Raw genomic sequence first — 23,112 nt, forward strand, 5'->3', positions numbered from 1 at the left:
AAGGTGATATCTTACGTGATTTTCCAGGTTTTATTGCTTCGTTACTTAAATATACTCAATTTCCTACTTTGAATCGTATATCCTTACATTTTTTATCGTATATTTTTTTATTGTACTCTTTGGATTCAATAAGTTTGTTTCTTGCAATTTTTCGTGACTTACGTAATTTTAAAGTAAGGTCGTCTAAATAATTATCATAAAAATATTTAAATTCAGGTTTTTTAATTATAGAACCAGGTATATTTGTTTTAAAACCAAATATTAATTCGAATGGTGTAAATTGAGTTGAAGTGCGAACACTTGTGTTATAGGAAAACATTGCAAAATCGATCCATTTGTCCCAATTAGTTTGATCTTCATTTACGTAATGCTTAAGATAATCTGCTAACATGATAATTTGCACTCAAATATTCGTACGTTAAACTATCCCAATAATTATTTTTTGGAAAAGAAAAATAAATTTTCCTACTATTATCTGATATACTCAGTGCATCATATTGAATTGGTTTCTTAGATTTTAATTCTTCTGGATAAGGTTCGTATTCTAAAAGCATCTTATCGTTCTCAACGTCTAAATCTATTTATGTAAAAACTATCACGTTAACATTATTTGGAAACTTATCGTTATGCTCCTCGAGTTTATTGAATAAGATAGGTTTCCTTGTTTTCTAATGTTTACGCGAATTTTACTCATTTAATGAAACAACTTTTTTCCGGATTTTATCGCGGTTTATTATTAACTTTTGATTCCCGACGTTTCAGATACTTTACAGCAACCATGGTCACGGGGGGACTGAGGTGTCAGACGTCCCAACGTTACAAAGTTATTCGAAACTACCCGACATACATCAATATCTTATATAGTCCTATCTACGCAGAATGTGCTAATTGAGTCTTTAATCTGTGGTGAATTATGCTTGGTTTTTGATTTAATTATATTAATAATGGGGTCCCAAGCAGGTGGTAATTGTCAGCCATCTTCTCTATTGAAATTTGGATGTTTTTTAATTTCAATAGCCTCATTATAATTTTGTCTAGCACTCATTTCTTGCCTAAATTTAAATTCTTGTTCTTCAGAAATCGCGATAGAAACTGCATCTTCAAACGTTAAAGGTTTCTGAGACTTTAATAAAATGTGAAGTTGCGGTAGAAGACCACTAATAAAAATATTTAATGCTTGTTTTTTTAATAAGTCTACATTCGCTTCGCGAGCTTCTTTTGTTATCTTGGGGTCCAAAGATTGAATTAATTTTATATAGCAGTTTTCGATCCTACTAGAGTATTTTGAAATACATAGATTTATTTTGACCCTGTCTGCACGAATTGAGTTCTAATTGTCACTGCACAAATGTCCTTTTTTCTGGATAATTTTCTAATAAATGTTCTTTTAAATTTTCCCATGACGAAAATGATCTATTTAATAATGTTGACCTAATATTGCCTTCAATTTTAGATAGTATTACTGACACAAATGCGATTTTATAAACTGTATTTAATAAAGCGAACACATTATTACAGTTATCGATGAACACATGTAAATTTGCGTTATCGCCATCGTATTTTTTGATCATTCTTTCTGCGAGACCGATATCTATAAACCCACCAGAAACTTTATTCTCTGAGCTGTAAAAAAAAAGATTTTAAATGACAATTTACAAGCAATTAATAATCTGAATTAATTATATATGGATTTCTATAATTCTTTAAATTTAATTATAAGTTTCACATAAACTCTCTATAAAATCTTACTATTCTTTATAATACACAATATACCAACAATTATACGACTCATTTGGATGACGTAGTTGTATACTGTGGAGTCCGTTTTGCCTTGCTGGGTCGCGTCGTATCGTTGCGATGCACGTAGTAGCGCGAACGCTGCCAAAGGTTTACTAACTCGTTGCTGTGGTACTGGCCTGTCCCAGTGAAGAACTACGCTCGCTCAGTATCTTGATGTGCTCTTGACTGCTTCGGGTGACTCGCCACTGTCGATATGATGCCTCGAGCCTTATTGTCTTCAACTTCCAGTACGTATAGTGACGCTGAGAACTGAAGATCAACCCGTTCAAATGTTTGCCAGGAAATAAAAGTACTATAATATTTCAATAGCCTTTTATCAATCCCACTTTTGACACTAAAAATGTGTTCGGGTGGTCGGAAGGGGTTTTGAAATGACAACCAGCAGCGTGACGTCATGTATCGAAGTTTATTTATTACTACTATTAGCTTCGTTTTATAGTAATGAACCGTTGCGAAGGACTGCTTGTTACAAACTGTCGCTTCGGACTGTTGTTATGGACTGTCGCTTTGGACTGTCGTTATGGACGCTTGTTACGGACGGGTCTTACATTGGGGTGGAGGATCTTTATAAATCAAAACATTGTAAAAAATACTATGAGAAAAGCAAAACGACCAACTCTGGACTCTGCACTCATTAACAATACCTGGTAATTTGGTAATTTCCAAATGTTGTTTATCTTTGAAATAATATTAAATTAGAATTAGTTTAAATATTATTTATCTTTGACTAACATTAAAGTATAATTTGTTTAAAAATATGTAGACATTACAATATCAAAAATCGAGCGTTACAGCGGGGATCGAACCTGCATCTCCGACTGACGGCGTCGGTGCTCTAGCCAATTATGCTATGGAACGGTGTACCGGCTAGATCGAAATTTTTGATATGATGATTTTATATTCGGTCTAAGCGACCGTGGCGTCGTCTATAGTGAGTTCTTTACAGAAACCCCTAACTATTCAAAGTTTCATATTACAATGAAAATCTTTGACAGGAGACGACACCATGCTATTTTTAATTTGTACGATTTTATTTTTGTGTTACCTGTGTTATGTGGCGAGAGCAAAAATAGTCTTTTTAAAAACTAATTTATTTATTAACACTTTCAATAATAACTTTTAATGTAAAGAAACCTAATTAATATAGATAGTAATAACGATCAAAGAAACATAATACTGATATAATTAGGAGTTGGAAATAGAATGCGTGATTTAGGGAGTCCTGGAGTATTTATGAGGCTTAGAATAGGATACTAACTTATTAATTATTCTACATAAAAAATTTGTTTTTACATAATTAAGGGTTTAAAGTACATATAATATTAAAGTAAATAATAAATATTGTTCACATTCTAATAGTGATTAACTAATTACATGCTAATAGAAGTAAATAGTAAATATTGCTTATCACAACTAAACACTAAAGATTACAGAGACAATACATGATATGGAAGTAGGTAACATTAACAGATTCGTTTATATTATACATTATATATAATAGCAATAGGTATAGGTAGCTTATATAACACCTCCCCCCTTAGAATAAAGATCGGTGCTTATTTGAAGTCGCCAATTTTTGAGGACTTGAAGTTGATGTTGAGGCTTCTTCATCTTCTTCTGAGATGCACGATGTCGTCGGAATAATAGGCATTGGAATTCCTGCGTTCGATCTTCGTCTTGAGTTGTTGATACAGTTGTTGAATATTTGTATGCCCCCTGACCTGCGCCGAAGGTCCGGTTGGCCTAGATTTCGAGACCAGAAATGACGAGACCAGAGACGCCATGGACAGCATTTGTATAAAAGAAATAAGCATTGATAAGCCGAGTGCTATAGCGACGAAAGAGTATTTAGGACTGGAAATATTATTGTTGAAGGAGTTCTGTTGTTCCTTCAGAAGTTGTTTTTGGACTTTGACTTGTTCTTAATCATTTAAGGAATCTAGGGGAACGTTTTTCACCTTTATATGGTGTAACTCAGGTGGGATTGGTTGTTTAAGTGCTTCAGGAGGACAGGTGTCTTCAATTTTCACTGTGATGATTGGATGAGTGAGGTTCGTCATTGTATCCTCTTCTGCGTTGAGGGTTACAAAAGCGGTGTAGAACTTGCATCATCCTGGTTTCAGGGAAATTAAACCGGTGCCGGAGATTTCTTGGTGTTTTATTTCGTTTCCGCATTCGACTACACATGGTGTCTTGAACCTTTGCAGAAATATCCACTGGTTGTTTCCGATGAATTGAAAGGTGTCCACTTGTGTAGAGAAGGTGGTCAACTCGCAATTACTTGGTAGTTCCTTGCTGGACGATTGTAGAATGGAGATTTCGCATATGGGTCTGGAGTTGTAGTTATATACTGGCAGGTCCTTGCAAACTCTTGTTCTTGTTGTAAACAACTTGCAGTTTTTCAGAAGACTCGTGGTGACGTAATGTTGTCGTGTAGTAGAAACGGCAAGATATGTATGCTCAGGGAATAAGGTTGAATAATAGGAGGAGTTATAATGTTTAATAGGTATAGAAAACATGTGATAAAGATTAAATTTTTCGTTTTTAACTAAAGAGAATTCTAATATATATACTAATTTGTTGAGATAAATATAAGATGTAGGTGTAGATGACTGCAGAATGTCATGAATGTTTTCTAATGTTATAAGTGCGACTAAATTGTTATTTATTCTTATATGGTTTGTTGCTAAAAGTTCTTTATAAAGTCTGCTGGTATAAATAATAGAAGGGTGAATTGCTCCTGATTTTATAAACAATATGCTTCTTATAATTTCCTTTGATTCTCTCTCTAAAGAAAGAACCGATTCAAGAATTTGAATTGAAACAGTCGATATTTCTTCGGATACTTTTAAATTGAAAATTATCTTATTTGTTCTATTCAGATAAGAGCTAATCTTGTTCAGATTATCATTCATAGAGTATTCGTCGTTGGAAATTCGTGAAAAGGTGTCATTGAAATTAGAAATGGTGGAGGAAATGATCTGTAGTTGTTGACTTAATACTATATGGTCTAATTGTTGTTTTTCTAGTAATTCGATGCATTGGTTGTAGTATTGAGCGTCTTTCGCGTCAGGAGTGCCTATTAACTATTTTAAAACTGTACTAAGGCCGTCTATTAATGCGCGTTTGACACGATTGTAGTTATTTGTATAGTAGCTAAGTTCATTCAATCTAATATCTATTTTATCTAAACTAATTTTGGTGAAGGATTTCGTTGTATAAATACTAGGCGTAATATATTTACTAGATTTTATGACAGTTTCATAATTAGCGATCAATCATTTTAAAGAATCACGTGAGAGAAAAAGTGGTTCTAGATTTCTAAAGATAACTAGTTTCCAGGAGCTTTCTGAGATGAGGATGTCTCCAAGGGTTTGGTAGAATAAGCCAGACTTAGATGGTAGTTCGTCTACGGTCATAATTCAGTCCATCAACGTTTATTATTGTAGAGTACCTAGAAAGGAATAAGAAATTCGACTTAGTACGCGTTTTTACTTAATTTATTGATATAGACTTTTAAGGAATTTGTATAATTTGTATAGAAGTATGTATAGTATAAATTTAAGTATAGATAAAATGATAAAACTAAAATAAGGGTTATTCATGATTTCAGTGAATTTATCTTTTAAAAGTTGGGGATCATAAGATGTGATGATTTTGTAGAGTAGAGTTGGCCATCACCAAGTGGTGCTGTAACCTGAAAGATATTATTATTTTAATTGTACTTAAATTATAGAAATAAATTATAAAGATTGACTTTGAATTACAAAGATTTGGTTGAACTGTATAGTTTGTAAATAGAAATATGTAAAATAACAGTATTTTAATTGTATCTATAATATAAAAATGAGTCGCTGAATGTGTTGCTAAGCGCAAAACTCGAGAACTGTTGGACCGATTTCGCTAATTCTTTTTTTAAAATATTCCTTGAAGTACGAGGATGGTGGATGGAAAAATTCTAAAAAAAAAAAATTAAAATTTCCTGAAAAAGTCTAAAAACAACATTTTTCTATACTCCCATACAAAAAATTTGTGATAATACTTAAAAGTCAATTTGAACTTTAATACCATACGATAAAGTTTGTGTTAGGCGATACGAAGTTCGCCGGGTCAGCTAGTATTGTATAAATTATTTAAAAATAAATACTTATAAATCTGGAACTATCTAATATTGTTCAAACTACGTGTCGAGATGATTATTACGATCTCGCAAGGGTTTTAAACGATTTCCGTGTACTAATTGATTTCTACGTGATTTCTTGGTAATATAATTTTCGTTAAAACCTTTTTTATTGTAATTTCATAAGGTCCTTCCCATTTACTATCAAGATTATTAGCATTTGGAACGCGGAGCATGACTTTGTCACCTAATTGAAAATCAACTATGTTTTTTATATTACTGTCGTAGCGTGTTTTTGCTTTATCTTTCATGTCGTTAAGGTTTCTTTGAGCTATATCGCGAGAAATTCTAAGGTGTTCGTTAAGGTCACTGAGATGGTCATTTGTGGTGTATTCACGTGTATTTTTAAAGGTGTAAAGCAAATTAGGTTTGTAACCGAATAAGAGTTCATGAGGTGTGAAGCCTGTGGACTGATTAGGTGAGGTATTACACATTATAGCTAGGGGTACGATGCGGTCCCAGTCGTGAGAAGTTTTCGTGGAATACATACGAATATGATCTCTAAGTACGGCATAGAATCGTTCTAGGGAACCGTTAGTTTGTGAGTGACACGCTGTACTGAATGTGTGTTGTGATCCTAAGAGTTTGACTAGTTGTTTTAATATATTATTTACAAATTCGCCGACTTGGTCGGAATGGAAGCGCTTAGGGATACCTAATGTTGGCAAAAGATGAGGAGTGACTTTGCAATAGAAAAAGCTTGTTTATCAGGGACAGCTTGAACAATCTAGTTAAGTCGTCTTCTAGTGTCAGTATGTATTTGTTAGAGTCACCTGTAATGTAAGAGTAAGATACTAGTGTAATGTTCAGTAGTCAGGAGGGGTCTTGAGGTACAAGCAGCGGCGTGACGTTGGTAGATGTTTATTTATTACATACAACAGTTATAAATTATAAACTTCTACTTGCTTATACAACTCTATGAAATATTGTAGCTGACTCGGAGGTCCGAAGGGACTGAAGGAACTCAAGGAACTGCCTAACATTATGGGTGGAGGACATTATAAACCAATACAATTGTAAACACATTTGAGAAAGTAACAAACAGTCTCATGGACTCTGCACTCATTAGTAATTACTGATAATTTCTAAATGTTCTCTAAATGTTTGTCATCTAATTATAGTTTACACGGTCACAATATTATCTTATTATTTAAAATGTACATTTAGCTACACAATATGATATAAAATATCAAAATATTACACTAGATTGATAGTTACTCGTTCAAATGGTTCGGAAGAAGAGGTAGTAATGACCATGAGTGCTTTAAAAGTTTTACGCTGTGTTTTGTTACGTTGACACGTTTTACAATTTTCAATGTAGTCTTTAATAGTATATGTCATACCATTCCAAAAGTATTCGTATTTTGTTGATTGTTGTTGTGTATAGTAAAGAGTATCTATCTATCTAGCTCTAAATTACGATGCGCGATAGTTTTCACGGTAAAAAAAATTTAAAAATCGACCATTCCAGCGGGGATCGAACCTGCATCTCCGACTGGCCGTGTCGGTGCTCTAGCCAATTAAGCTATGGAACAATGTACCCGCTAGATCGAAATTTTTGATATGATGATTTTATATTCGGTCTAAACGACCTACTAACCTTTTTTAATTGGCTAACTATATAAAAACCAAGAAACCCTTATTCATATCTCGCGACTCTCTTGAACATTTAGTCATTAACAGCGAAACCCTTTTAAGCAATTACAATATAGCCCTATCGTATATACAACGAACTCTTTTATAAGAGTTACGCATTCAGCCTGTAGCCTCCCACTGTTGGGAATAGGCCCCTTTCATCATGTGGGAAATAAATAGTAGATTAAGCTAACTCAGTTAGTATACTAAGAACTACCGTATCGGATGCAAGTTATTGAATGGCTTAAGCACTGGTTTGAAATAACTCATCAAACTCCGGATGCAAAAAAAGATAAATATTATGATAATATCCTCAACTGTAGCTTTCTTTAATGGAAACTATTGCACGAATTTAGTAAGACAAAAATTCAATTAATGATAATCTACAAAAACTAATCTTATATTTGAATAACACGAATAAAATTATTTTTGAATTATAAGCATCAGAGTACACATAGACTGTTTCTATCAAAATTTTAGAATTCATAATTTCGTTACAAATGTAATTAAATGACATCATAACAAGCATTTTGTTTATTAAATCGGGAGAGATCCATACCTCGATTATATCAACAAAGCTTATATACAGACAACTCTTAGCCAATTGTAATATCAGAACAAATAACAATCTCGTTACACGTATTAACATTGAAAATATACACAACATCATAGAATCAACAAAAATTCTTCCAATATCTACATAAACAAACTAGTATATGTAATAGAATTTCCTTTAGTGAAAAATGAGAACTTTTCACTTTATCATATTACACTATTCTTTTCCACCATATCATGTTTTTTTATTCCACCTTATTCCCCGAGCATTCATATCTTGCCATTTCACCAACACGTCAACACTACAGCTCTTTGAGTCACCTCAACGGATATAAAATCTTCGCGCAGAAAAGAAGTGTATGCTGAGACTTGCCAGTTTACAATTATAGCTCAATACCAAACTGCGAAATGGAAATACTCCTATCAACAGCTAAAGATCTACCACCATCAAAAATACACCGAATCAAATGTAACAGATCCCATAACGACCGATAACCTCGAAGACAACTGCAGTCCAGATTTGTTCAAGACAACTTCTCCAGAACTACTACCGATAACAATAAGGACTATTCCAGTTGACGCTTTAAATGTTATTAACGACCAAATAAACACCCAGTATCGAGTTTTAAGTGAACAACAACAAAAATTTATTTGAAAATAACGTCATTTTGACTTTGCCCGTTACAAGTTTTACTTTCGGAACAATTATGTTCCTCTTTCTACTATACAAATATTGTCCCTGGCATCGAATTCAACCTCTACAATTTTCTTGAAACGATAACAGCGACGACCAGCCAAGAAGAATCCAAATCTTCAACAATTGCTTCGACAGCTCAAGACAAAGACAGAACATAAAAATTCTAATGGCTATTATTTCTACAACTTCGTGTATCTCGGAAGATGAAGAAAATTACTCCTAAAAATCGGCCACTTCAAGAAAGCCCCATTCTTCATTTTAAGGGGGTGGTGTTAAAATCATTAGTCTATCCGTTAAAATCATTAGCCTATTCGTTATACATTGTTTATTCCTATTTACTTACATTTGTAACTCACCTTTAGGACCATTAATCTAGTCAATAAATTAATTGTACTTACAATTCATTAATTGATACCAAACAAATCATTAATGATAACCAAACATCCCTTAACAATTCCTTTGTTACCAAATCATATGAAAACCAATGTATCTCAAATATTCGACACAATAAATCTGCAGTTCTAGTTCCATTACGTTGCTTTGTTTTTTTTTTAATTGATCACTGTATCTCCACACCTCTGTTTCCTACTATTAATAAGTATTTTTATTAATAAGTTGTGCTAATAAAATAATAGTTTTTAAAGACATTTGTTTCGTTGACCACGTATCATGCGGACTCCACATTAAATAGTCGTGTAAATAATAATTATATCTTTACCAATATTATAAATTTTGAAGAGTTTTTTTTTTTTTTGTTTAAACGGACTAATCGCAGAAATTGTTGGTTCGAATCGAAAAATTATTTTTTTTATTGAATAGTCCATTTACCGAGGTAGGCTATATAATATCGCGCTATGACCAATAGGAGCTGAGCATTTACGAATATAAGGAATATTACTAAAACGGAAAAAAAATTGCGAGCTGTTATTTTGGTATATGTACCGTGTATACATCCATATGCATTTAGTAATGCAATTTGCAATTTTATTTATTTGCATAGATAAAGCACTATTTGCGACGATGGTATTATAGACATGATATAAATTCTTATCTAAATAAATACGTTATCCATCACAAGTATTACTTTTATTTTGGAAGAAAATTGCCCTTGAAATCATTTGATTTCAATGAAAATCTTAGAAGATATCATAGTTTTAAAATAACTCCACTATGAATTAAGGAACATATAAAATTAAAAGGTGATTTTATTGCATTAGTAATTAACCAGGCTTTAGAATACTTGCAAACGAAAAATATCTCATCAACAAGGCGCTTTTATTACGATTAACTTTGTCTCTTATGGTGTTTAATTAGGACGCATAATTTGGGACATAATGTAAAATTAAATGTAACGACACCACGATGCACCGCGTGTGTTAGTCACCTGAGTAGAACAGAAATAGTTTAAAAAAAGTATGTTTTTCCTCAAATTTACGTGGATGAAACCGCGGGGAACAACTAGTGTTTTATATACCTACGAATCTTTGACTCTATAATAACAATACATAATTCATTCATTCATTCATCTCAGCCTATCGCAGTCCACTGCTGGACATAGGCCTCCCCAAGTTCGTGCCAGACATCCCGGTCTTCCACAATCCTCATCCAGCCTACACCGGCAATCTTACGTAGATCGTCGGTCCAACGGATCGGAGGACGTCCCACACTGCGTTTGCCAAGACGCGGTCTCCACTCCAGAACCCGTCTACTCCAACGGCCATCGGTCCTGCGACACAGATGACCAGCCCACTGCCACTTCAACTTGCTAATTCTGTGGGCTTAGTCGGTTACTTTCGTTATATAACAATATATTATCTTGGAATAATTCCATGAATGGATGGTCCGAAAACACGCTCGCGTGCATTGTTTTTTTCATCAGAATGATCGACTCGCGTGCATTTTTTTTTTTTCTATTAGAAGCGTCGATCGCTCGCCCATGCATTTTTTTCCATTAGAATGATCGACTCAAGATCGCTAGTGTGACAGTCATTTGCTACGACGACTACGCTAATCCAATAAAAAACAATACAATATTGTTAAACTTAATATACCTTAACCTCATTGTTAATTATTACTATTTTCATATAAAATACATCTTCGAAATTATTTTATAGAAACACTTAAGCAGTATTGTTCATTTGACAATAAAATGATTTAACTTGCTCCGAAAGTTCGTGAATTAGCTCAATCCGCTCAATTTATCAATCGAATAGCTCAGCTGAAATCCAAGATTTATTACACTAGTTATCGCTTTGTGAAACTTGACTTAGCGAATTTAAATGAAAGAATTAGTTGGAAGCAAAATTATAAAGAGAAGAAGCAAAGGAAATAATAATGAATGATCACTTCAAGACTTTCATTTTGTCTAATGAGTTATCTAAAGCAAAAGATTACTTTCCACTTTGAAAACGAACGGTTGAACTTATTATTTTATTTCAAGTTAATTCTTTAGTTGAGTGGTAATATCTAACTAAAACTATGTTAATAATGTAACCAAATACATTCTATTGTAACTCTTGCAGCTATGTTTACGAAAAGTATGTATGTATGTATACGTTCATTTGAAGAATACTTATTAAATATTCGGAGCTGTCTAAACTAGGAAGTACATTGAAGCTTTTTCAGATGTTTATAGAAGATCAAAGTTAAATACGACTGCGTTTATGTACCCTCTGGTGTATGTATGGGTAGTATGTTTGTATGTATTGTAGCTAGAGTCAAATTCAGCAACACTCTTCTTCTTCCTCTTCTTCTTCTTCTAATGTTGCCGGTGTTTCTAATGTTGACGGACCGATGTTGCGGACTCGTTTACAAACATAGTGGTGTAAAATCATATCCGAAAGTACTAACACAAAAAACATATTATTGTTAGCTATCTAAGTTTATAACAAAATTTAACACCTTAAATATGACTAGATGTTTTTATTTCTGTTGGGTTTTCTTTAATCGACACAACACTAAAAACCACTTTATTTTAATAGCAAATTTTTTGTATCTTGGGAGTACACCAAAATCCGATGAACAAGTTTTTGTTGGATCTCAGCCTTATATATCCATACCACAAGTTAAAACTTTTTGTTTCGGGATTTAGCTGTTATTCACACCTAATGCGATTTCGTTAGTGGATTTTTTGCTAGAACACTAGTAAATCAATAAAATATCGATAACAAAACATTTGGATACATTAACTTTATTACTTCAAACTATAGACCTCATAAGGCAAACTTGCATTATATACTTACCTATTGAACGTAACGCTCATTTTAAACCTGTGTTTGTTATAACTTCTGCTTTAATAAATGTAAAAAGACGCAATCACAAAATTGCGTATTATTGCAATTAAGTTCGAAATCGAAGTGCAGCATTAAAAAAAATCTAATTATTCTAAATGTGTGTAAAGTTTATATCATTGCTGTTGCTCGTATACTTGTAATTGACATTATACATAAAATATCATAATTATTGTTTTACGTTGATTAATTTTGACAAGAATACGGGCAGTGCAATACGGACTAAGCGACCAGTAAGAAAATTTCGCGCCATTTTTAGCAGAAATTTTTCAGATGGGTGCCGCCATTGTGTAAAAGTTTTTGTAACGGAAAGGAAGCTCCCTAAATATTATTGAGATTACTATTTCAATGCATTGTGTAATCTTGTACCTAAACATTATGGTAGGCTTAAGAATATACAACAATTTAGCGTTAGCGTACTCAAGTTAATTTCTTCCATTTCTGCTGTCTCATTTCTTATAATTAAATATTAAACTTAAATTTTCAACTTCTTTTCGAACAAAATTGAAAATAAATTAGGCATTACAAAAAATAAAAATAAACGGTAGGAACAAAAAATGCGTCCTACTACTAACTAATTTTATATTAAAACTAGCTGTGTGTGTGTCACTGTTCCCGCGACTTCGCGTGGAATTTAACTAAAAAAATATTGTTCAGTTCGCAGAGCTATTAAATAAATCAATTTCTAAAATAAAAGTAGCCTAAATTACCCTTTATTATATCAGCTATCTACCAGTCAAAGTCCCGTCAAAATCGACCCAGCCGTTTCAGAGATTAGCCGGAACAGACAGACAGACAGACAGGCAAAAATTGTAAAAAATATTATTTTGGTATATGTACCGTGTATACATATGAATTTAGTTAAAAGCAGTTATTTTAATATTATAAATAGCCTCTCCAATTTTATTTATTTGGATAGATATAACAATCAACAAAATGGTAAGGCTTGTAGATTTTGTTTCATAAGCTTGTTTATGTTTATTTTCTTTTAACCAAGAATTAGAATATTATAATTATTATATTTTGAAATGTGATGTAACAAAACTTTTCACCTATTGCCACCCCTTGTCACACAATGTCACACTTCTTTTAGCCCGTACTCCTTTATGTGTGACGTAATTTATGCATGGCTCCTAAGTATAAAATAATTTACCCATTAAACAAATAGCTAAAGGTCGTTGTTAGAGCATTAGATTATTACATAATATTTACAGAGTGGATACATGCGAGAATTTAAATTAAACATAATATACTTAAACAATTTCTAAGCAATATTAAAAAAAAATTAAAAAATGTCTATTGTTTTATAATGTTTCCGCGAATTTCACTTATTACAATAAAAAAGCTTTTTCGAATTTCATCGGGCTCTTCATACACCTACTTCATCACATTCCTCCCGTGACCATGGTTGCTGCAAAGTATCCGAAACGTCGGGCATCCAAACAACTTAATAAACCGCGATAAAATCCGAAAAAGTCGTTTTATTATTTTAACTAATCCAAACCCCCATACTGCTTATGCTTAATAAAATATTAATGATGTTATAAATTTATACCGATAGGTAGCTTATGGCTGTTTGATTAACTTAAAAGGAATTGGTATTACAATAAAAAAGAATATAACAAAGAAGTTTTAGAATAAAAGTTAATATATGTAAAATATATTATGTATAAATATGTAATATAACCTATTTCTCTAAGAGGAGACGAATAATTATGAAAGGGAAAGATAAAAAAGGAAAAACATTTAGCTTATCAATCTTAGAAAACAATATCCAAAAGAACACGTAGCGATTTCCACGAGGTATAATTACGCCACAGCTATCTCCACCTACACGTGATTTAAATTTATGCTTCGATAGTTTGATATTTAAATGTAATTTAGAAGTAAAACAACATAAGTTTCAAATTTATCGCTTGTCTACTTGCACGTCTTCAAGCCTTTCGTTTAAAATATTCTAAATTGCGCAAAACTTGGTAGAGTTAAAACAAAAGATTTTCTTTGTAATCCGTGTGCAGTGCCACACTCATTTTCATCATCATCATCACATAAAATGATTATTTCTGGATAATTCGGACTAAAACATATTCTTAGACAACCTATTCATTCCGTCAGACGAATCAAATGTAGTAGGTACGTACTTTTGACCTCAATCTTAACATAGGTTGAATCTCTAAAATGTCTTTGAATTCGGAAAAGAAACTTGCTCATGCTATTTTGATCATTATATAATTTTGCATCTTTTAGAAAGATTTTTGTTAGTATTTTTTTTCAGAAGTACTAGTAGTAGGAATTCATTTCAAAGGTAGCATCCAATTGCTAGGCCTTTTTATTAATTTAAGAGAAGGATCGGAGCTTAATCCACCACGCTGCTCTACTGCGGGTTGCGGATATATTCTCTACTATGAGTAATGATCGCTATCAGCTATAAACAGTAACAAACGGAACCGACAGCTTAACGTGCTCTCCGAGGTATATATAATATATATTCGGTCAAATTGAGTAACCTCCTCCTTTTTAAAAATAAAGTTGTTGTTGTTTTTGGTGCTGTGCTATGGTACACCAATAGCACAGAGGTCGTGAAACGTCTCCATCCGCTCCTGTCCTGTGCCAAAATAAAGTCAGTTATAAATATTAAAACAAAAATAAAAGTTTCAGTAATTTGTTGCCTACATTTTTTTCAAGGCTATACAACTAGCTTAACAAGAACAGCCTTTATTAATTTTAAATGAACTGTTATTTTTTTATTATTTTTTTCTAGTTCGTTCACGTAAAACACAACTGCGGCATATTTGTTATTTTACTTTCATAAATAACATATTGTGAAGTTTAATTTAATTTCCTAAATTGATCAAATTTTTATTATTAAAATAATTTGCTGAAGTAGCATAAAGTAGAGTGTACTGTAGTACATAGCGATGTGAATGGTGAATCACTTAATCCGCCTCAGTAAACATTACTTAATGAACAAAAATTTCGGTACCGATATTTTCGGTACTTTGTTTTTACAGCAGCTAATATTAGAAATAACCTTAACAAAATTCCATATTTTTAATAACCCTGTAAAATTAGAAAATCCCTTATTTATAAGCAATCTCTATAAACTATAAAGCTTATTTTTAATCTCTTTAACAAGGAGGTCCTTCTTTCATACTTATTCGTTTCACAATAATAAAAAAGATGCAAAAAAAATAGTAATAGATATATGGCACATTTCAACGTGAATTGTTTTTGACGAAATAAACTGGACATTGTAATTCTACATTAAGGGAGAAAATAAAGAAAAATTTTTCCTTTTCAGGAGGTTTTTTTATACAAATGCAATGGATTAGGTTGTATAAGATGTAATTAAGTTATGGTTCTATAAACGATTAGATATTTAAAAAATAATAAGTAGATATTCATAATTTTGACAGAAAAAAATAGCCCTGTCGACCTTACAAAGGATCACAGCTAAATAATGGTCGCTTGCGATGCTCTTGGTGTTGGGTTACAGTTACTGCTTATTGTTACTGGGGTCGTAAGTTTGTTTTCAAATGTAAAAAAAAAATACAATTTTATTGATGATTCTTTTTCCATGTTGAAGATGAGTTGGAGCGCAATCGGCCTGGTTGGAGGCCAATACTAGCATTTTTGTTATTATTTTAGTCAGCATGCCAGTAAAATAATGTTCATAAATGGCTGTTATCAATTTCATTTGAAACAATATAACTCTCTGTATAATAATAATTTTAATTTCATCTCATTACTATCCCAAGTACATGAGACACTGTTAATTTATTTTACAGCTGGAAGCCCATTATGCTGCGGTTAAAACACGTGTTTGTTTTCATTGATGTACGAATTCGAATAAATGACGTAAATATTTGGTGAATTCATTCCGTATTTACAAACGGTGGGTTGATTAAACATCGGCACGAAGCATAACGACTTTATACACGTAAATGTGTATAACAGCTCCGATATATACTTTTAATGAAATGTTATGTAGGTAATACATTATGTATATTGTATATACATATATAGCCTTGTAACGTGAATTACCTTGTAATATTACTGATGATTGTTGATTAATCGTCTAATTGGCGTTGTTCTTTATAATGATCCAGATCATTACACACTCTAAATAATAGTAAAAAAATCAAACAACGCGGACTGCCTAGTACATCAACATACAGTTTTAATTACAAATATAAAGCATTCCTAATGACTAGTTAGAAACTAAGCCTAATTACACAAAAATATAAAATTCAAAAAGTTTCATCACAAACTATAATTTCCCCTTCCTTTAACTTTTTCTCGTGGCTTTCGCGAATTATCTTTGCGTTTTATCCTTTAACATTTACTTAGTTAAACAATCAATATATATCTCAATTTTTTTTTATGTAGTATAAAATTTAGTCATTACTGCAAAACAAACAATATTTTAATATTAATTAAAATAGTTTGTAAAGTTTTGTTACAACGCTTAAAGTTTCAAATTGAACCTTGAAATTGTCATACTTTAAGAGGATACTGGATTAAAAATTATTATTTATTTTGTAAAATAGCTGTGTGGCTTTTTTTACTTGTTTCTTTGAAAGCCTAAAGCCTGAGCTATCAAAACTATAACCCTACTGAAACTGGTTGTAAACTCTTCAAATTTTGGTTGTGGGATTCTAGGCTACATTAAATTTGTGTTTTTATTATTATTATTATTATATACTTTTTATTGTACACCATTAAAAGAAACAACAAAAAAAACATAAAGTAAAAGATGTACAAAGGCGGTTCTTATCGCTGAAACGGCGATCTCCGAGCGATTTTGTGTTTTTTTAGTGATGGTATTGTAATTATTTTTAAGGATAATTCTATAGATATATTAAAATATCCATATTTAAGTTTAAATTTGATACCCTTACGATTTTAAGATATTCACAGCGTCCATTAACACATTTAAATTTCATATTGAGCTGGAAATTATATAGAATACAAAGACACAAATTAAATTATTTATTGATGAAATAAGTACTTTGAAATGTATTACTCACCTCAAAGTTTGGAATTATTTAATTTAGTAGGGTTGAAACAGGCTAAAGGCTATCACATTCATGAACAATAAATTTGCATTACATACGGCCTACACACCTAATGAAAAGTTGTTTTTCGTTCTCAACTCGGAAATTGTGATCGGAAACATATGAAACTAATTTATTTAACGGTAGGCACCCTAAACAAGTCAAAAAAATTATAAATTTATATGGAAATTATTTTTTTGCTCTGTGTATAATGTAAAATCTTATCCTACGATTGTGTGAATTTACTTACTAGGGTCTACTGGCAAGTTGATTTATAACCTTTTCAACCGACTTCAAAAAAGGAGGAGGTTCTCAATTTAACTGTATTTTTACATTTGTTATCTCATAACTTTTTACGAGTGGAACGAATTCAATTATTCTTTTTTTAATCGAATCTTGGCGCTTGTCATGTGGTCCCGCTTAAATTTAATCGAGATCCGAGTACTGAGTATATTGAGTTGTCTCTAGTAGGGGGTATTTACTTGACTATTTTTTTTCGTCAACCTACATTGTATAACTAATCGATGTCATTGAATGTTGATGTTATTAAACACAATTATGTCTATCGATTATTAAAACAAATAAACAACATTGAATAAACTATCCTAAATTTTAACAAGTAATTACTGTGACATTTGTTGCTGTAATTAAAACATTCAATACTACTTTAAACGCGTAAACCTTATACAACTCTACAACCTTTACGTACCCCTACACTTCCTTACTTCCATAAATCAAAGGCCTCTAATCATTGCTTTCACACGTAAAACAAAAGTAACTATGAATACGCACGTACAATCACGATCAATATCATACGATTATAGGTCTTATTTAGTTCGTGATAAAGGGTAAAATTTCCTCTTTTATATTTTGTCATTTATAGACGTTGCCTCTACTTCGAGCTGACTACGTAGCAATCATCTGATTTAATGGTCGGATGCCATGTCAAAAGAATTCCATAAAATGGGTACCTTCCGTGAAAATGCCTTTCTTGGGAAAATAAGCGACGGTGAAAAAAATCTTAAACGATACATCGCGTGACTTACGCGTGGTCAATGAAAGTTCGGTTTTAGTTTCTTACTGATTGGTATCGATAAGTTTCAATAATAACAAACTGTGCCGTATTTTACTCGGAATGTAGTTTTATAACTACAAATGAAAAGAAAAGTCACTAGTCTTGTTATTTATACGATTAATTGTAAATTTATCGGCCTATTTTATCTTAATGTGTTATATTTAAATATTTGAACTATTTACCATTAAAAGCGTTAACAAAACTCACTGGACGAATTTCACAGATTTTGGAGCTCACAGGATATGACTATACATTAATTTTTACTATAAATTTACTATTTTTTTATTTATTTTTACCTATTAAACAAGTTAATAATTTAATTAAATATCAAATTTTGAAACATTTTTTTTTATAATTATTTATCAAATAAACAATAATGTACTTATTTATTATAAGTAGCATTAAAAAACCACGCAGAAAAATAAATAAATAATAAAAAAAATAAAAAAACATAATATATAATATATATAAATAATAATATATAATAATTGAAAGTATATTATGAACCCTAGACAGGAAAGAAGCAAGCACATAATCAATGTTAACAAAATTCATTCATCAAACATAAAAATTACGATTTACGATTGAATATTAAGACTTCAAACAAAGAACAATCATTAGTATCATTTTGTTTTCAAAATCGACAAAATGTTATTACAATTTTAATGAATAAGCCCAACACACAGTCACGCAATCGTGTACTTAATGTACGATGCATTTTTTCGCTTGCAAGTTTCATAGAAAACGTTATTACATTATTTAAATCTCATGTGTTTCGAAAAGCTTACATAAACAACGCACTAATAAATTGGGAAAATATTTTCAATCTTTTCTTCTTTATTCAAGATCGCTTTCCTTTGAACCAATTACAAAATAATAATTTGACTGTATGAAACACACGTTTGTTTCTGGTTGATATTACCTCATTTTACAGTTTTTTTTTTTTTTGTTAGGTTTTAATCTACTGACATACTCATATAAATTTATCATCCTAAGCATCATATAGCCTATCATATAGCAATGATTTGCTGTGCCCCGATGTTCCAAGTAATAGACTATGGACTTCCTCGGTAAATAGGCTATTCAAAACGAAAATAATTTTTCTGTTCGAACCAGTAGTTCCTGAGATTAGCGCCTTTAAACGAACAAAAAAAAAACACTTCATCTTTATAACATTAGTATACTTAGCTTTATCTGTACACAAAGTACGGTGACTAAACAATCTCTAAATGGACAATTCGTGTGAAATGAGAAGGAATGTTTAAAAGTATCAAGTGAATACAAAACTCGGAGAGTCCATTATCTGCGAGTGAAGATATAAAACTTTATGACAATAATTAATCTTTTTAATTTAAAACACTTTAAGGTTCCTTTAATATTAAAGTACGTCGTTTCTTTAAGAACTGGTGGATCTGCGCGGTCTTTCCCGAGTGGTCTCTTATTTTTATTGTAACTGCTCTCCTTTTACAGATGTTATAATATTTAACGATATATATCACTGCTATGTGGTTACGGCAGTAAATAATATAGCCACCTCCTCTCTTCCCGTGGGTGTCGTAAGAGGCGACTAAGGGATAACATAGTTCTACTACCACGTTGGAACTTAAAAAAACAATCGATGGCGGGATAACCATTGAACTGCTGGCATTGAAATACACAGGCCGAAGACGGGCAGTAGCGTCTTCGATGCGACAAAGTCAGCCCTGCGGTCATCAACCCGCCTGCCCAACGTGGTGACTATGGGCAACACACGACTTCACACCATTTTTGGCGCGAACTTGCGGAGGCCTATGTCCAGCAGTGGGCTGCGATAGGCTGAAATGATGATGATGAAATATATTTATTAAAAAATCTAATTACTCAAGGTTAATATTGATTAGCATAACTCTTGAAGTAAGAAGAGATGTTTTTTTAACTATATATTTTTATAATCTAATTAGTGGCAAAATTTCTAACCCTTCTGTGTTAAGTTTGATACCTCTGAGTGTGCCAAAGTATAACCACGTTCGGCGGCATATTCTGTTTGCAATGATGAGAAACAGTTCGAGATTGATTGCGAGAGTCATCGTTAATTCGACCACTGACTCTGCTTGATGGTGTACTAGCGTGGGATCCAACTTTAGACATATTTTTTTCAACAGCTGCTGTGTTTCGCAAAGCGGTAAAATAGTATATTGAGTCCAAAAATTCGATATAACTGAAATTTTGTAAACGCATTTGATTATAAGATCTGTAATGTATACAATATTATTATATGTAAATAAATAAATAAATAAGTAAATAAATAAATAAATAAGTTAATTAATTAATTAATTAATTAATAAATAAGCAAATAAATAAATAAATAAATATCCTGTAATCCACAATAGAATAGTACTCTGAACTTTACTGAGTTCGGTAGTGACACATTTACAGGTCATTTCATTAGTTTTACAGTAGGGTTTTCTATTGGCTAATTTGTAAGTAGCTTTACTTGTAGGTTTTTAGTTATGTCAAAAGAAGCGAGTGTGATTTAGATCACACAACTGAAGTAAAACTTTTAAAGGTAGGTTCTGGAGGCTGAATTTATTGTTTTACAACCACGAATTCTGCCTACACTTGGTAAAAGTGTACCAAACTAGCAAGTGTAGGCTGAATTTATGTTTTCAGAACTATACTGGAGACTAAATTTATTATTTTGAAAAAATAATTTCAGCCTCCTTACCGTAATATAGGTTACTGAGGCTCACAATATTCTTTTAATTTTGTCTCGGGATACCACTTTTTCTTTAAAAGAGAAGAGATCTATGCCTGGCTGTAGTATAAATACGAGTACAACTGTTGTATAGCAGTTTTCACTATAATGTTTTTCTGAGGAACAGAGTATTACATGAATTTTAAGCACAAAGTTTACGATTTTAAACAGTTTAATAATTAAAATAAACTCAACAACGATCTACATAAAGTTTGAAGAGGTCATGCTTAGGGTTTAGTCACGTAGCATCTGCAAAGGACTGTCTATTTGAAGCGGTGAATCTTGTTCACACAAAACCCTCCTTACCCTTACCATTTAATTTATTTTTACTACATCTTAACTTGCTCTAATTTTATTTTGTTGACAACACTTAATTATATTAATTTAAATAATTATTTCGAGTAAAATAATGAAAACATTATTGCATTTAATATTGTCTTGTTCAGAAAACTCTTCATACTAAGATACGCATTTTTTTTTTTTTTGATTGAAACAAATAGAAAAGTCTTTAATTTAGTGATTTTTACAATGGTTTTTAAAAATTACTTATTCGATACGTCCAGTAACTTTGTTTAAATAACTAGATACTTTTTGCTTTTTGCAACTTCAATCATCTAAATAAAGTCAAATTCCAAATAATTATAATCTATTCTGAATTTTCAATCTCGATGACCTCAAATAAGGGGGAAACATAGAGTTACAAATACAACAAAACATCGATATTCGGTTTATCTGGTCTCATCTTAACTATTAATCTTAATGGCTTCCGTCACTCAAACGACATATTTGAATTGGCAAGTCCCGTGCTCCGCATATATTCGTCATATATTACATGAGCTCGAAAACCACATCACGTAAATAGCAGTAAACTACGAGCAATTTGTAGGCCGTTACCGAACTTAGGATTGTAGAAGGTTCAATATATCGCTACATGTAACATGAAATTTATTGAGCGCACCTTCGCCGATTGCGTACGTATGTAATACGTAAATAAATATATTTTTTAGTTTCAGTGATTACTAAATCTTTGCTTTACATTTGAAAAATATTAAGTACGTGTTACTGCTTATGAGAATTGTATGTCTATTTCAAATGTGTGTGTGGTCTGTTTATAAATATCTGTCTATAAGTATCTTATTAAGATTTTATATTGGACGGTATTTTGTGCATGCGTTTTTTTTAGATGATATTATGTAGGAAATATTAAAAAAGTGTAAAATAAATTTTTCGATATAAAATCTATTAGTATGTGTTATCGTTTAACTTGAACAAAGACTTATTCTCCTACTTAGAACGGTTGAATTTTAATCTTACACGCTGCACCATCGCCGGTCAAGAGATATACATATCTACGTTATATCAATACATATGTTGATAGCACACATAATATTCATAATGTTCACTATACAAAGCTGAGTACTTTGTGGGATCTTTGGACACTTGGGAACGATTTTCTTACCTACCAGAGCGGAAAACTAACAAAGCACTGACTTGTAAAACGACCATCAAGTGAACTGTGAAATATCGACTATTTCTCCCGACTCGTCACGTCGTGTTGTCGTTTTACAAAGGATCTGTTACGGATTTAGTCATGTTGAAAAAACAGAAATTTACCTAAATTCCAAAAGAAAGACCTTCCCGTGCCTACTCTTATGGACTTACTATTCGTTTTATATTAGAACCTTCAAAATCCCATCCTATCGGACCCTAACGTATATGTTGATTCGAATTAGAAACCCTTTCCTTTGTTGAGATGTGCGATGTTTTGTAACCTTTTAACATAAAAGTATACTTTATCTTTAGAATAGTGAACTACGTAAGGAAAGAGAAAAGTAATAAATCTCCAAAACGATTGTAAGATGTAGATAAAAGTTTCTATAAATAAAGTAACATTAGTGTAATCAGTGGATAAATTTGTTACATTTCCAGATCAAAGACATTTATTCCCATAAGAATTTACACAATTCACTAAAAGAAGAAATATTATATTACAAATAATAATTTTTCAAATATAAGTAATTGTATCTAAAAATAGAATACATAATAAGTTATATTTCATTTTCAATTTAGTTATAATTCTTAAAATATG

At 31.7% G+C, this 23,112-nt stretch overlaps 1 protein-coding gene across 1 annotated transcript in view; it reads left to right on the forward strand.

The window, feature by feature from the left end:
* LOC123670427 overlaps positions 1–8,825 on the forward strand; it is a 36,911-nt gene extending 28,086 nt beyond the window's left edge. The window contains exon 2 of the mRNA XM_045603922.1: positions 8,560–8,825. Within this exon, the coding sequence (XP_045459878.1) occupies positions 8,560–8,825 (266 nt within the window). The remainder of the gene's footprint in view (positions 1–8,559) is intronic.
* The last annotated feature ends 14,287 nt before the right edge of the window (positions 8,826–23,112 follow it).

Source organism: Melitaea cinxia, chromosome 4 (genome assembly GCF_905220565.1).
Source record: "Melitaea cinxia chromosome 4, ilMelCinx1.1, whole genome shotgun sequence".
In the NCBI taxonomy this organism is placed as follows: Eukaryota; Metazoa; Arthropoda; class Insecta; order Lepidoptera; family Nymphalidae; genus Melitaea; species Melitaea cinxia.